Raw genomic sequence first — 18,176 nt, forward strand, 5'->3', positions numbered from 1 at the left:
ACATGTAACTAATACTTACAGTAGGTTTGCTGTTGATGAAACAGGATACTAGTTATTTATTATTGTCAAGTTATTTAGAGGCCAAGCATCAATGTTATGTTTCGCAAGGGAAAGGCTACATACTGTATTCTCTTTTTAAAAGTTTTGACAAACCAAGTTAAAGTCCAGATCTCATGAAAACCAGACGGAAAAATAATAATACATTACCTCTGGGGGCTTCCAAATGTTTGGAAACAAACTTGAACTTGTTCTATGAAGCCATCCTTGTCTTGTATATTAATTAGTTCTAAATATTTCTGTGCAATATTTCTCACAGCTTCAGCATATTGAAAATCAATGGGCATGTGGATAGACTCCAGATGAACGCTGTCCATTCATTCAGCTCTAATTCAAGAAACAGATTTTTTATTTATTTATTTTTAGTCTGCCTTCTGCAGAATTGTTTACGCTGTACAACATCAGAAATGCAGCTTAGAAGAAACATCAGTCTCAGGTGATCCAATCACAAGTGCACAGTGCTAAATACAGGTGTAATTGGGGTCCAAAATCATAGGAACCCAGTTAATTAGAGAACATGCATGGCCATAAATCTTGACTGACGACTTATAATCGGATCACCTGACCCTGAGCTTGCATCTTATTACATCATTAACTGGGAGTACAATTTAATTAGGCCTTATTTTACCTGCAGAATCAACGTTTTTACAGGTGATACTAAAGGGGTGTTCACAATGACAGTGATTTGCATCGACAAAGCAATCTGCAATTTTTCGTTTCAGTGAGAGATTTCTTATGACACATGTGAAAGAGACCAATGGTGATGCAACAGAGCTCAACTTTATGCAAATGAGCAGCAGTGACTACCAATGGCACAGCAGTGTGAATGTGAATACTAAAAGAAAAAGTTAAATATTACAGAATTGTCTAGCAGGACACGTTTAAGCAATTCTAACTACGCAAAACATTTCTTTATATATATTTTTTTATGGTAATTGGGTTTCTTGGCACATTTGTTTCTATCCAGAGAAAGAAGAAAAAGCCTCAGAAAAATTCTCAGGATTGTTTAATTAAAACAAACATTCTTTGACTTTTAGAAAGACTTTTTAAAGTTTGTTTTGTTGAAACCATTTCATGTTTTACTAGACTAAAAAAATGACAATCACCGCAACCATCAGATTCTGAGATGACTTTTTAATTGAAATGCAGGATGCGTCGTTCCTCTGGGGTCAACCTGCCAAGAGGTGTTTTTATGTATTTTGCCTGCGGTTGTACACAGCTGTAACATCTTGAGGAAGAACTTGCCGAGTTGTACGTTCTTATCGAAGCAAGGACTTCACCGTACCAGATCTTTAAACAAGATTTCATCCTCAGCTCTATGGATTAGGAACCCAAAAGACTCCTGGTGTCACATTTTATCTGTAGCATAGTTATGAAGCTGAGATGGAAGCCAGGCTCATACAAGTTTGCCGTGTAATCTCACATTGCTGCCACAGGTAAAAAAATAATATATGTATATAAATAGCAACAGGGGTATGCAAAAAGCTCAAAGCGAACATACTGCAGCACTTTTGATCTTACTTGCATAGCTAAACATTGCCACATGACTGTGGTAAAAGTGCTCATTATTTCACAGATAAATACTGTTTTAGTGTAATTAATGAAATAGTCAAAGGCTTAGTCACCTAGAATTTTTGTTTTTCTTAACGTTTGCTAAATATTGTAATTGAATGTCACTGGCAATTAATCAGCTCTTTTACAAACACTCAGTCAATTCAGTATATTCATATACTTTGTAGAACTTCAATTCACTATCTTCACTGATTTAACATTTATGACATGACCCAATTATTCATATCCTGATTGTCTTGCCATCTCAACTTAATTTTGAATTCTTAATTTACGTCAAATAATGGAACGGCTTAAATTAAAACTAAAAAGAAAAAGAGGAAGTTTAAGACAAAAAGGCCAAAACAGACTTCCAATACAGATCAACTTTTTTACAATGCAAACAGTCTAACAGCTAAATCACGACACTGTCAGCAGGCAATTCAAGAAATCAACTACCATAACACTGATGCCATGTGCAGTACAGTTCACTTTATATTGCATGCAGATTTACTTTTTCCCCATTTATTGGACATTAGAATAGACATAAAAAATAATTTTCCACCACATTCTGCAAATCAAAGAACCAACAAATCAAAGACTTCCCTATCTTGTTAAATGTATTATTCATTTAAATGCAGTTTTGAATTCCTTTTTAATGAGGCATCGGATAAGTACATTTTTGCACAGAACAAATACAAAAGTGACATTAAAGAACATCTGGATCTGATGGCTTCTAACTGCATTTCTAAATAATGAATAACTACATTAAATCATAGTGCCATGGGGAAAAAGAAAAAGAAAAATGCATGACTCACTGACCATTTGCATTGATACATTATACATCATCTGGGAGTCAAATTGTTTTCCATAGCTCAAAGCACATGACAAAGACAAATGCATTTTCAAAGAGGACAATGCAACCGTGCAGACCAGTACAGGACAGATGAATGAAATGTTAAGGAAATATGCCAATAGGCTAACTAATAAACAATCTACATTGAGAGATTCTGCAAGCTTCAAATGAGAAAACAACTGCATCTCATTCAACAAACACTAGCTTACTATGACGAGCCTGCTATATATAGCCTCAGTCTCAATACGTATTTAATGATTTAGTTTATAATGTTAAAGAGGAAAGCAGACCTGTGAAAACATGCTAGATTTAATTTCACACTCTCATTTGCAGTGTGGCTCAATAATCATTTATATGCAGATCACATGAAAGCATATCACGCTGAAATTGCTTTGAGTGAACTAACCTGTGCGGTCTTTAAAAATGCTTCTGAGCAGAAAAGCACTAAAACAGCAACTCAGCGCAGCTTGAATTAATGAGGCTAACGTGTGTGAATATTTTCTGAGTGCTATCTGAAGACGTGTGCGTCCCGCAGACTGGGTGGAGTGTTTCGGGGGGACCTGAAAGTTGTAATTGCTTCTGTCTGTGAGCCTCCAAAACTGCTGCTGACATTAGACACTGCTCATTTCAAAGAGCGCGTCAGATGCAATGCCTCCTTCAAACGGAAACCACTTCATTTCATCCACATCGTTTGAAAACTCGCCACACGCGGGTGTCAGGAGTATACGGCTCTCGCTTAAAAAGGTTTCTAACTACAGAGCTGAGGGAACAATGACAAACCAGAATTATAAACATAACTGGAAGCCATGCTATTAATTACTCTGTGAATTCGGTGTTGTTTGGCTTTTTTCTTTGATTCATGCGAGCAAAGTCACAAATACCAGAACAAATACGCAAGTACCATATGAGGCTGTGTTATGACAAGCATGTGTAATGCTTGACATGATGTCTTGCTATAATGATTCTGCAATCTCACAACACAAATCACACTCCCATTATCCACTGACAACAATGCTGTAAACACTGCCATGTGCTTCTCCTGTATACAGTATATGATCTCAAAAATACACAAGTGACAATGTGCTGTCAGCTGACTATCACAAAACTGAATTGGGGTCCTGGTTACCCTATTTATGTCTAAGCAAAAGCTGGGCTGAAAGAGACCACAGGATGATACAAGACATATGAAACTAGCACAGATGTGTGAGAAATCAGTTATGATGGTCAAATATATAGTTTAACATCACCATTCAATCATATCTGAGTGCAGAATGCTGCCATTGACCAATCAGAATCAAATATTCCAGAGTTTACTAAATAGATTTTTAATGATATATAAAATAATATATAAGAGCAAAATAATATTAAATCACTACAGGTTTTTTTGCAAGATAGTAAGACGGACATTTCATCTCAGTACTGACAAATAGATAATGGTGTTTAAATGTTATCTTTATCATTCTCAATTTCTCAAATTTATCTATGCATGTAATGAGTCCCAAAACTATGACAAAGAATTTACTAAAGCAAACAAAACCATGATCCAAGCTGAATCATGATCAACCAGAAAGAGTGCCCGCTGATAATACTAATAAAATAATATACATAAACAAATGAAACACTAACCACAGAAATACAATTAGATGCTGTTCAAGGCTCCCTCTCTTAAAAAAGTGCTTCAGGTGACACACAACATGTGAAAAGCCCCCGACACCCGCGAACAAGAAACTCATTCTGGGTTAAACTGCTCTGGGTGAGGAAGGGAGAAAGAGAGAGCGCGAGGGGGGTATGATCTGTAACATTTAAGGTACTGTGAAGGTGAGCTGCTGTGGGCACCCGCTATGAGTGACAGGTGATAAATACAACGGTCAGCCCGCAGCTCTGCCTCACACGCTAATCGTACGGAAACCTTTCACGCCGTGTCCCACCTGCCACCAAAACCCCTCGCCTCCATCTGCCCTGAAACCACCCTCCCCCTTTGAGCTCTCAAAAATTACACTTTCACCTTTAATTACCCCATATAACTGACAGAAAACAGGAAGTAAAGAAATATATAAATAAAAAGTACCATTTCAAGTAGCGTAAAATAAATACGCTCTCATTCACCTTCTGAAGTGCGTTTAAATAAATCCTGGGGCCACTTTTGTGTTGTTCCTTTCTCCATTGGTCATTTGTATGTGTCCAAAGCACAAAAGGAACTGCCAACAAACAAGACATCCATCACCTTGACAGACAAAACAAATTACACACTGAAGAGAACCTTAATGTGTCACCCAGGCTAATAGTGTCAAGCCCGGCTGCCGGTGAACCTGCGCTCTCCCCTGCGTCCGTTCATCCGCTCGGGCTGCTTTTAGACGTGAGGCTAACCACAAGACACCGCTGTGAGCACAGCAAGCTAAAGCACTTCAAAAAACACTGTTACATCAACACATGTTGTTTTTGTGAGGTTTTTTTCTGAAGCGTTACATACATTTCACTGAGTTTATGGAGGCTGTTTCTTCACATGAAAAACAGAAAAAAAAAAAAAAAAAACAGCTGTGGATCATTCAGGTAACAACACAGTATTAAGAATCAAGTGTATGTAATCTTTTGAACAGGGTCATTTTTATAAATTCAACTATTTTCTTGTGGACAATATGTAAACATTTTATGTGAAATATCTTATTCAGGTCAGTACTAAATAAACAATAACATGCATTGTGTATGATCCCTCTTATTTTGGTTAAATAATTAACATTTTGCAGATTATGAAAGGTGTATGCAAATCTTTGACTTCAACTGTATGTTTAATATAACATACAAGATACAATTAAGATATCAGTAGTAAAAATGCAAGGAATTTCTAATATAATGCATATACTGAACAACATATATTACGATTTTAGTGATTTTCAGTAACTAGCAAACTATGGGCACTCAATGACTTTCTTTCTGAGGCTCATTCACAATTTTTTTAACGTGATTTTTTTAAACTTATGAAGTGTCCAGTAAATGGCACTAAAAATGCATTCAGATAAAAGGTGAATTTGCAAACATTTCATTGCAATGGTTGTTGTACATATTGCAGCAGTTCAGAAATTAAATGTACGGTGAGTGGCGTTAAAAAGTGAATGCTCGGTCACATTTGAAAATAACATACCACCTAGAAAACATGGGATAAAACAAATTAGCCTGAGCAATCATGCCATTTTAGCTTGTTTCTACAAGTATTTGAGTGGTTTCATCATGACTTGCGTTTCCCTGGACTTACTGTATCAGGGGGGCTAATGAGCAAGTTTACGACATCAGAAAAGCCATACATATGGAGTTGGCTACTGCAACTAGTGGTCATTTCATCTGAAAACTGCAATGAACTGCATTTACATTTATGCATTTAACAAACCTTTTTGACCCATGTGATACATTTTTGGAGTTTTGCTAAAATACAGTCAAAGAGATGTTTTTTCCAATAAGCCAGGGTTGTCTATACTGCATTCAAGGGCCGTACCCCCCCAAACGAGTTACTGCGCCCCCCACTTTCCACCCTCTCCCCTTCTAGCTGAACTTGATCGATTTCGAAAGCGAAAGTGAAACTGATAAAACAGCGCACATAAGAAAGCGATTGCACGCTTTAGCGAGCGTCAGCAACTGCACGCGATCACAGCACGCTTCCCACCCGAGCAGTGAAGAGCAGCTCTTCACACAAAGACTTGGTTAAGTTCAGCAAGTAAAATATGATCATGATCGATAAGCATTTGGCTAAACAACCAAGTCTGCAGAGTGGATGGATGGATACACAGGGTTTCGTAAAGACAATAAAAGTATAATTAGATGCCTTCGGCTTTGGTGACAATGCGTGGCGCTGGTGACAGCCACCAGGGCTGCAAAAAGGCAGGAAGGATTACCGTCACCCAGCCTCTAGTCACCACAGCGGGGGTCACCTTGAATGCAGCCTTACAATTTTACCAGTCATTAAACACCAAATCCAGTCTCCACGCACACCTTCCTCATCATCGCTCAAAACTGACAAGGCCGTCACATTAGAACTGCAGCATCTCCCTCTAGACGAGCGGAGACACGAGCTGAGGCGTCTTTGTGGCTAAGCTAAACTGTGTTTGACATAATAACGTTGTGTACTCAGACTGTACTCCCTGCCAAACAGATTAGGGCTCTGAGACTCAAAACAAGCCCTTGGAATTAGCATTTATTCAAATCGACTTGATGAGATTGACATTTCAAGTTCAGCATCTTCGTTGTCCCTTTTTTTTTTCCATTTAGCCAGCTTGTACTCTCCACAACCAGTGTCTGGTGACATAGTCAAAGGTATGTGTTGACGTCGCTTACTTAATATTCTTCGTGTTCAATATCCGAAGCGCCGAGCCTTACATATTCAGCAATTGGGAGATATTTTCAGGCCAGACAAAGCGCCCATGATAAATTGGACAATAAACACTCTAAATCTAATATAGCAGACGTGCACAGGAGGCTAATGGGCTGGTGAATATGAGCTTGGTGTATGCAGGGACGCCTCCTGAAGCAGGCCAGCAAAGGATTAGCACAGCTCGCAGTTAGCACCATTACGCCCAGGCTTTTATTTCACAGAATTGGTGTCTTTTGTCCCGAGTTTAGTTTTTTTAAGTGGGCACAGAATGAACAGGAAATTGGTCACAGGAACTGATCTGCAGGCGGTATTCAACAGTCAAATCATAGAATGAGCAACACTGAGATCTAATAGCTATATTTAAACTACTGCTTTGGACTATTTTTACAGGCAGACATTGAAAAAAAAGGACCACGGATAAAGAAAAAATGTTGTCAAACATAAGAGATTTTTCTGAAGGATTCAGCCTTTACTGTGCCACAGCAATGCCATTTACATCCCTAACGCCTGACGGCTGTTCAGCAGGTATTTCAAGCTCAAAGTATTTCAAGTATATTCGTAAACTTCTGAGAATGTTTTTAAGTTTGTCGAGATGTGCACTGACTTTAACAGCACAGTCTCCTGGAATATGAGTATCATGTGGGTGTTATTTAATATTCAACATCCTGGTTATACAATTTCTTAGGGCATTTTTTTTTACATGAAATTCATTAGCCCAGTGCAGCAGCTCCCTGGAGCACTCGAAAGCTTTCAACAAAATACATTTTGATTGCACAATGCCTAAAATAATCTCTTTAGAACCAGAAGCGAGTTTTCACTGTCTTGCTTTTAGCTAGAAAAAAAAGATTCATGCCCTTCAACTCCATCTTTCTTTATTTGAGAACAATGAATTATGAAACGTGTCAATGAGAAATGCCCAAACTGAATAATACATCATATTTTTTATATATATTATTTATTTATTTGTAAGTCGCTTTGGACAAAAGCGTCTGCTAAATGACAAAAGTATATATATATATATATATATATATATATATATATATATATATATATATATATATATATATATATATATATATATATATATATATACACACTTCATTTTAGTCAAGTAAATTCAAGGCTGCAGCTTTGCATGAATTCAGTCCTAACTTGCCAAACTGCTGTAAGAAGAAATGATAAATCTCCTTAAAAGCAGTGTAAGATAATATAACCTATTAAATATTAATGATAATAAGTAATCTTCATCTATCAATGTGACCACTGATAGCCTGATTTTATCATTATAGTCTATTAGTGCGTAAATTAAGGTCTTAAGGGTTAATGAAGAGTGAATACGTTTTGTTAATAATGCAGAAATATCACTCAGCAGATAGGACGATCCCTGGGTCATAACATTGAGATAAAACAGGATTTATCTTGGTATTTTCTGCAAAAATGGGATCTTAACACAATAGTGTATGAAATGAACACCCACCCAGTGCCAAATGAGAGGCAGGATGGAAAATAAAAAATTGCTGGTTGCAATATCATGGAAAATTTTTAATTAAATATGAAATAGTTGCAATGATAGTCTCGCTGATGCAAACGGTGTGGTTAGCTGAAAGACACAGAAACTGCCTACTACTGAAAACATCTAGTAGACTCTAGTGCATCTCACTTTTGCCTCTACGAAAAAATTTAGTCATAAATGAACAAAAAATATGGTGCCTACAGATATTTTACTATAGAACTAGTTAATTTTGGACTTTGTCACACAAGCAACCCAAGAGGTACCTTTTTTGACTACATTTCAAAATTCAAGCTTTGTTTTGCATGTTTCCCAACGGTTTACGGGGATATAGAACAGTGACACTAGATTCCCCATTTTCCAAGACTGAAACTCAGGGACACTGTCATACGTTAAGCCACTTAAACTTTCCTTTCTTGAAGAATGTACAAATTTAGTGTCACTTCCACTTCTGAAAGCTCAGCAGAGAGTGCTCTACTCCCACAAACCACAGGGAATCGTCCTTTAGCTGTCCTGTCCGTGCTACATTCCCGGCTTGATGCGTACTGATCTCTCCCGGTCCAACTTCTCTCTTTATTCTGGGCCAGGACTGTTCAGTGTTCCACAATTGCTTCCCAAATGTTATTGGATGAGACAGAGACACGAAGCATTTGGAGGAAGAACAGGCCTCGCCAGCTGCGATAACAATGTATAATTTAATCTAAGACTGTGTACCGACCCTCTGTAGACCTTCAGCCATTCCTCCTAGAGTCCTTGCATTATTCAAGCTAATGGTGACCCTGAAATAGAAAAACAGCTTCTTATCTCTTAAAAGTTTTATAGCGCGGAGCTCTCAGAGAGTGGGAGGCAGGCACACGATGCAAAGACGGAGCATGAGGAACCGAGTAAGTGACATGTTTGCTCTAATGCAAACTGATGGATGTTTTTGGCCTAGAGACCGTCAGCCTCCAGCGGAAGAATCCCATTGGATGAAAAAGTGAGATAATTCTTTGAGGGATCTTCTCGCTGGTCTCTGTCCAAGCTGAGCTGGTGATGTTTAAGTCTAATGACATGATTTTGGTTGTGACATCATTTGAGGAACAAGGAGGAGGGTCATCAGACACTGTTTATCCTGTAGGGGGGATTTAAACAGGATCAGGGAGCAGCGATCAAGTTCTGAAGCCAAGTCTTAGACCCATCAAAATAATGACAACGTCAGCTGCTCTTGACTAGAATGACAAGAGGCACTCAAAAATAACTCAAAGCAAAAATAAAGATATTTAAAGAGGTCACGGGAAAGGTTTAACTGTCCAGCTGACATGCACGCACAATCTTTTTAGGAGCAAAAAGTGAAATGAAAGCACTTGTTACCAAAAACAATCTCAGCCCTGCAATACCGCATAGAGAGAAATCACACTTTATTAGATGGCCAGCTTGACCATCTGTGGGTACATTACAAAGTCCATTGGGTACACTGTGAAACTGTTCGTAACTAGGCCTAAATATATACTTGCACATACTTTTCTTAATTTATATATATTATGAGGAGGCATCAGTCAAAACGTTTGACTGGCATTGGATGCTTTATTTTATATATATATATATATATATATATATATATATATATATATATATATATATATAAATAATGCCAGTCAAAAGTTTTGACTGAACACTCCTCAGCAAGCCACACAATTTGAGATATAATTCACGTCCACTGCACATAATGTATAATGAGTTGCACACCAAATTTTTAATAAATAGTTATTTTGACTTGACTTAGGAAGCACCACTAATTAAAAGAAATGAGTATGCGTGTCCAAACTTTTGATTGTTATAAACCCTTTTGGACTAATGTTAAGTGTGTCTTTGACTCAAGAAAAAGAGAGAGAGAGGAGAATGGAAATGAATAGAAGACAGGGGTAAGAGGGTCTTAGGCCATAAAATCTACGTCCTCCCATCCATCAGCCTCTGCTGTCATCTCTGCAGCATAAAATCCCCCATAAAACACTGTTACTGTTGGGAACGCTCCCCACTGCAATTAGACAGCAGCTTCATTAGAGAGAGTGTGACGGAAATGGCAGCGTTCAGAGGAAGGGGCAGCGCGGGGCAGATGTGCTCTGATCATAGAGTCCAATCTGGACAAATATTTCTTCCCTTCTGTCCATCAACACCCGAAATAGAATATAACATGGTGTTTTCAATGATGAAATACGTCCAGAATGAATAATAGCTATATGTGCCAGTTAAACTTCAGTCAGCAGATCAGATCTCTCACGAACACACACTATGAACATCATCTTCATGTTAAATTGAATACTTGGTCAATGCTGGTGAATAATCAACTAAAAGTAGTGCAACATTCATCAGAAGCATGACAATAGTACTTGTAGATCCTATAGTAGCAAGCTAGATTTCAGCAATTAGCTGTGTGGATGACAAAATGCTACATCACTTTATTGTCACTCTTTGTTACTCATAGATTTACAGGCAAAGAAACAGAGTCAATAAGCAAACAAAAGTCCTCTGAATAAAAGTTGTGAAACAAAATAAGTCTCAAATTAAATATTGCCAATAAGTGTCAATGTATTTAGCTATGTGTTAGCAACTAGTTTAACAACTTAAACACAGAATAGCTAAATGGTAAAAGACAATGCCTCCTGACATGGTGACAGTTTAGTTAGCTACTTTTTTAGTAACCAGGTTCAAAAGAGTAGCTTGACTGTAGTTTACCTTAAAAACAGGAGTATGTTGCTGCTTGCCAAAGCCCTATAGCTTCAAAATTACTTTGCCTGACTGTGGTGCATGCTCTAGATATGTTGGAGCCTAGGCATTTACACTAGTAGTTTAGATTTGAATCTGGCTAACGTGTCCCGATTCCATCTCCACTCTGTTCACAATAATTTAATGCATTTTGCACCATATCTAATAAAAAAAAAAAGCAGCAAAAGCCCCAAATACAAAAAGATTGAATACTTGGCAAAACTGTGATAAGCTGAAAATTGCACCCAAATCTGTCACACAAAGCTTCCAAAAAAGAACACTGTTCATTTTAGTGATAAATGTCCCTTCTTTTGAGGTGTGTCTGCGTTGTGCATGTATATGCGAGCATATCAGCACCCCATAGACCTCCACACTTCAGCTCCCCGGAGAGACATTATTACCAGTTATGAAAGCAGCGGTCTGGTTGGGGGCGCTCTGTCGAGATGTTGCGACATTTGACAGTGAGGGGAGAGAATAATTGAATGTGCCATTGTTGCGCGGCACTCTGCAAGCGCTCTGCGCGGCAGACTGTTCAGAGGAACAGAGAAATTATTATTCTCCCGTACACAGTTGGTATCACTTGTCTCGTAGGCACATAATGGTGAGCGCTGAGACATCAGTGAAGCACAGGCCCGCGAGAGAGCCTGAAATCCATTTCCACCGAAAAGCAAGTTGTGAGAATTGTTAATTGCTTCTCCGATTCTAGCCGCTCTGAAAATCTGGCCACCCAGGACCCCAAGACTCCCAAGTCGGAAAGGATCGCGAATTGGGATCCATAAGCGAGACATTGCTTTTCCTCATTAGTCTCCAGGCAGCAGTAGTGACTTGCATGAAGGTGCTCCTTGGTCACAAGCAGACGGAGGCCTGAAGGGAAAATTACACTTCTGAGCTTTGGGTTTATGTTCATTTTCATGGACTAGTTTCACCACGAAGCCAGACAGCCAAGTGCATTATAATTCAGGTACACTTCTGAGGGTGTGTCTCAACGTCTTCTCACAGTGGGCAGCCTGCAGGTCCTCATGCGGTCCAGTGTGTACCATATGGAGGGACTGCATTTCAGGGGTTCGGTGGCCTGAACAATAGGAAAGGGAAAATATATCTGGTGGAGGAGGCAGCGGTGGATATTTCCTGGCCGAGTTTGAAGGGAATGCTGGGTTATGGTGTGAAACAGATGGAGGGTGACATTGAGTGGGTTCGGTTTGCCCTCTAAATGCCATGCCCCTCAGGTGGCCCAGGAGAATAAACCTCTATTAGAACGGAGAGATTGACTGGCACATTCAAATTTTGTGAGGGCATAGCTGCGCAAGTGTATGTGTTTATGTCAGGGAGAGAACGAGAGATAGCGCATGAGGTCCGACTTGGCCCCTGAGAATTCCCCACTATCAGGAAGTCCATGGTGACAGTCACATTTAAATACATGGGGAGACAACATGCTTGAATTTCATTTCAGATAACCTGGGAGACCGCGGAAGCAGAACAGAAAAGCACAGACTGTGTAAGTGTAAGAGTGCTAACTGGGGCCAGGGCTGCAAGGTTCTCTCCATTAAGCCCTTTCAAAAACAAAAAGTAAAAATATTTAATATGCTGTACTCACACAAAATGTGATGCACAATGACATATGCTAATAAAAAGCCATAGCTGTAAAAATTTAAATTTATATATATACACACTCACACGGATATATCAGAAATTCTCACACTGCCTTGATTAGGAGAGCCTCATTTAGTCTTAAAAATAATTAACATTGCATTGATCTTAACTCTGTGCTGTTTGGTGTCTCAGAAACCCCAAGGTTGTTTTAGTGTCGTTTTTAACTCAATTAATGCCTACGTATTGTTTTGATTAGGTCTGAGGAAAAAAAAAAAAAAAAAAAAAAAAAAAAAAAAAGTTATTTTACATGTATCATTGGGGTTTTTCTGAGACCCCAGAATCATACAGGAGGAAATGTAAGGGAGGATGCAGGGAGAAATTAAGCTGAATTTGTTTTTTTTGTTTTTTGGAAATATGTGACAAAATCAGAAATGCAAAGAATAGGTGAAATGAAAAATTAAATAAACCTGCCAAAGCACTGGGGTACAATTATGCTGATGTAAAATTCACTTTAAACCAAATATTTAACTAAAATAGGATATTGCATAATTAAAAAAAAAAAAGAGAAAAAAAAAAACCCGCAACCACTGTTACCGGGCAAATACTCTCACACGGAGAGCAAACTAGCACTAGGGATTGTTCTAAGCGCTCGTAATAACAGTACAGCAACAAATACTCATCCAAGCTAGGCTGATCTTATCGTATCCACAGGTAAAATTACACCTTTTCAAGTGTGTCATGAAGAGGTAATTGGGCATGCGGTGTCATCTTTACAAAGAGGAAAGCTGGAGCTGAATTTAAACAGCTGTTCTGACCGTGCCCAAATTGCTCCATGGGAAGCCAGTGCCCTCTATCTCACCAGAGGCCAAAGATTATAGGGATATCTCATTTATTTACTTTCCCCTGAAACACGGATTATACTATTCAGAAAGTATAGGCTAATACTGTGACTTGTTTTCCATTTCAAACAGAAAAGAGCTAAAACTAGGGGAAGGGAGTTCAGATTATGGATGGAAACATGCTTTTCACTCATCGGAAGCTGTTCAAGGACAACATCCCTGATATTTACAAAACACAGACAGAGATCAGCCTCTTAATGGATTATCACTAATTAAAATGAAATTAAATGGCACTGCGTTTAATAAATGTATTCAGTTTTGGATTTAAAGGTCTTAGTAAAATAATGCTAAAACATTATTTTAGCATACACCCTCATGTCATTCCAAACAAGTAGGGCTTTTCTTCTGCAAAACATGCAAGAGATTTATCTGCCCATTTCCATATTATAAAACGTAATTGTGACAATGGCTGTCATTTGCGAAAAAGCAGCATGGACATTCCGATCAATACCTCCTATCATGTTTCACAGAAGAAATAATGTCAAATGAGTTTGGAATGATGACAGACTTTGCGATTTTTGGAGGAACCTTCTCTTTAAATATGGTCTAACTACGACAGTGTAAACAGAAATCTGTCTGACCAACCCCTGAGTCAGATTTCCAAGCTTTCAAACAGATAGCACTCAACAAGACGTGAGTCAGCTGTGAAGTCCATCTGACACCTGCTAAATCAGAAGAGCCAGAAGAATACACCCACCAGCTCCATCTCTGTGCGAAACAAATCTATAGTGGTGTGGGGGCAAGGCAGGCATGCGTAGGAATGCAAACTGGAGTCGAGTATGCCGATTCAACAGGGGAGATGAGGAACAGCAACTGCAGAGCAGTTATGTAGGAGACTCGCAGGACCGGCGACTCTTTGAAGACGAGAGTCTGTAGCGCTTGTGACACCCATGGGCTTCGGATGAGAATCAGCGAGTCTTCGCCAGGAGCAGCCGCTAAGATTACTGCTCTCCCTTTAATCCCACAATGGGGATTAGATGCTGCCTGAGAAGGGGGAGAGCAGTTCTCCCATAGAATGGGGGTCTGCTTTGAATTATTAACACTTCTCTCCAGCCTGGTAAAACAGGACTTTAAAACACAATCACAGAATCAAACACACACGGAATCAGAGTTCCCCCACACATGGTCATAAGGACTCCAAATCCTCAAGGGGTTTTCCTTCCCTCACCGTCTACTTCGACAGCTTTTTCGAGCCAAATAACCTCCTACAGAAGAGCGCAGAGGAAGTGAAATTCTATCAGTGTGGTAGGAAAGCTTTTAGCTGAGTAGCATCTGCACACACAACGGAACATAGTGCTGAGGTGACAAGAGGAAAAAAACTTTGTGATGCATGACAGCAATGTCATCCATCAAGTTTCAGAGCACCTCAACTACATCCTGTAAGGAAGCCAACTACAACAAGCCAAACAACGTAAACGCATGATTTGACATTTAATAATACATTTTAACAATAAAATAAAAGTTCTACACAAGGGTCTCCTGAGTGGACCTACAACGCTCCGATCGCTGCCAGATACTTTCAGATCAAATCCCCAACTAGCCAGACAAACATTAAGGACCTGAGTGTACAACAAGCGCTGACTTCCTGAGGTGAAAGAGTCTGTCCGTAACTTACCCCCCTTGTTCCATCTGCCCTTATTCCTGCCCTGAAGGGACGGATGGGGAACGTCCAGGAAGACCAGCAGAAACAAAGTGAGTCTCACAGGAGAGAGGAGGAACATCTCCAGAGGTCTCGGTGGTCGAAGGTGAAGGTTCTTCACCTGCCCGTATTTATGCCCGCTGGAGCACAAGGGGCGCACAGAACCTGGCTTGTATGTCCGGTCATCGGTCACAGTCCAGAAGCAAGTGTGCGTGTGCCTCCACCACGCTGCCGAGAGCTCCCGAGCTCTGCCCGCCTAAGAGCACACGTGTGAGAGTGAGACCCACTTCTCAGTCAAGCTCCATCATACACGATCGAGAGCCTTCATCATCCGAGAGTGAGAGAATGAGCGTGTGAGAAGCACAGCGCAGCTCAGTCTTCCCTTGAAACATGCGCACGGATGCATGCACACACACGCTCCCTCTCGCTGCTGCCACCGCTGTCCAAAGCAGTCCGCTGTTTTCCCTGCAGTAGTGGATCTGTCCCAGTCTACAGTACGAAATCTCCCACACAATCCTTCTTGTTTTCCCGCTTTGCACGTCAAAAAGCTCCACAGCATGTGTTTGTCTATGTGGAGGAGTTTCCAGAGAGGGAAAGGAGGTGAGGAGGAAATAATAGCGTAACATGCACCGTGGGTCACAAGGGATGCGCCAGGAGAGAGGGAGAGCAAGGGCAGGACGGCAGAGAGATGCAATGTGGTGACAGCACTAATCCTGGAGCTCTGATCATAACAGACGTTGAGGCAGCGGAAGCCAGAGAGGCTCTTTAAAGACTAATAACACTCTCGGCTTCAACTCTGAGAGAGAGAGAGAGAGAGAGAGAGAGAGAGAGAGAGAGAGAGAGCGAGAGAGAGAGGGAGTGCTCGGAGATAAGAGTAGGGGGAGAAGGAGTGATGTTGGACACTGCAATAGTCAGCAGGTTTGCCTAAACATGCTGGTTCTTGGCTTGGGGAAAGTTAGTAGCATTAAACGCCCTCAGGGGGCTCATGCAAATTTGCCTGAAACTCTCGAACACACACACACACACACACACACACACACATACACACACACACACTTCCAAAACGCTTACGCTAAAGACTGTCATTTTTGCCAAGCTGCTATCAGAGGGCGAATGCACACTGGGCTTGGGGTTTTAGGGTGTGAGAGACATGCATGAGATTTATCATCATTTGGATTCATACGGAGCGCATAAATAACGTTTGTAGCGGCAGCAGTGCCATTAGTGACGACACGGTTGACAGTAACAGCAAACAATGACATATGAAAACATTTCCTGTTATCTACATGAATAAGTCCTGATTTATGATGAGCACTAGATGACCTTCCTCTTTCAACCACTGCAGTGGAACTATAAATCTTTTGATGTCAATCAAAATGTCTTGAATTACATTCCAAGTACAATGTAAGATTGTACAAATAGACATGAACATTCATTTACTGATTCCTATAGCAGTTATAAAAGTCTGCACACTTGGGTTGGGAATCAGTTCTTATTGAAAACAGTTCCATAGTTTCAAAAAAATACTGGAAACAAACAATTTTAGACATTTCGCTCTGTTAAAGAATCTTGAATGTCTGCGTTCTTTTGCCAATGCAGATGCAATGACAGAACTGATAAAACCTGACAGTGTTTTCCACACTTCAATTCAGCAGTCACTGTGCCGCTATTGAATCTACAGTGCCACGGAAAAATAAATTGTTTTAGCAGAGTTGTGAGCTTGCTGTCTCAATTGAATGTGATGAGAGAGAGAGAGAAAGAAAGCCTGAGCACCATAAAATAATATAAAGACAATAAGCAAACAACATCGCCTCTTTCTGTTGTATCATTCTTGCTTGTTGCAAGCAACAAACACATAGCACAACCTGTGCAGTCCAATTCGCGAATGAATCGTGACCTGATTCTTTTTTAATAAGTCAGTCAAAATGACAAATCACCAAAATTCACACGGAACACTAGAGATATTAGAATACTGCAATCAAAATCCAAACGTACAAAATCCTACAAATTTAGTTATCATTTGCTTTCCCTAATTGTGCATATTTAATCACAATTCAAATACCACACTGTATATATGCAATACTTTTTTTTTTCTTCATCTTGCATCCAAGATCTTGGATACTGGATGATTAATAACACAGATGCACTTGCCAACTTCATGCATTATACAGACAGTGAGAGACTAACCAGCTTTTCATGAAATAAACTGAAGGGTACAGATGTGCTTGCATTATATAAAATCAATTTGAGAGTGACTGTATTCTGCACATCATAATGCTAGCCTCATCGTGTGTCAAAAAAAATGTCAGACAAGATCTCGGATTCAAATAAAGTTTGTTTAAAGCCTATTTTACACTGCAAGCAAACAATCCATAGAAAAACGTGTATTCTGTCAGGTCATCTGTAATGTTTATAGACATTTCTTTTACCCCTAAAACACCGCAATGCAAACAATTCAAAATACAGGTGAAACCTGTGATGTTGTTGTGAACAATATTTTAAAAGTAGATTTTTTTTTAATTAATTGATTTATGGCATTTTAAAACAGTACATATATAATTTAAATAGTAAATATTATTCACTGAATTGGTTTACAAAATAGTACTTATCTTTATATAGCAGTATATTTTGCTTGGTTGCTTAAAAGTATTAGTACTAAAAGAATCGTTAAGTGAATCATTAAGGAACCATAACTATTAAGTGGAATCGTAACCAGAAACATTAAACTCCTCACTCTTATCTCTAATACACACCATAGTGCCCTGATTTATCCATTATTTTTAATTGGACATGGCTAATTGATACTCTGAAATTACACAGAACCTTGAACAGTGGCTGACCCTCTAAATGTGCAATTGCATCCAATCTTCAAACACACCATCACACCTCAATTCACAGAAAAACATAAGTTTCTTTTTTGGATAGTCATCTCTCTTGCAAAATTCGAAGCAACATGGCGGCCTAATTACAGCCTC

The 18,176-nt window shown here is 39.4% G+C and overlaps 1 protein-coding gene across 1 annotated transcript in view; it reads right to left on the reverse strand.

The window, feature by feature from the left end:
* LOC306854270 (roundabout homolog 2-like) overlaps nucleotides 1-15,586 on the reverse strand; it is a 346,492-nt gene extending 330,906 nt beyond the window's left edge. Inside the window, exon 1 of the mRNA XM_079392145.1 lies at nucleotides 15,178-15,586. Within this exon, the coding sequence (XP_079248271.1) occupies nucleotides 15,178-15,283 (106 nt within the window). The 5' untranslated portion in view covers nucleotides 15,284-15,586. The remainder of the gene's footprint in view (nucleotides 1-15,177) is intronic.
* Between the last annotated feature and the right edge of the window lie 2,590 nt (nucleotides 15,587-18,176).

This window comes from Barbus barbus (genome assembly GCF_936440315.1).
Source record: "Barbus barbus genome assembly, chromosome: 34".
Lineage (NCBI taxonomy): Eukaryota > Metazoa > Chordata > Actinopteri > Cypriniformes > Cyprinidae > Barbus > Barbus barbus.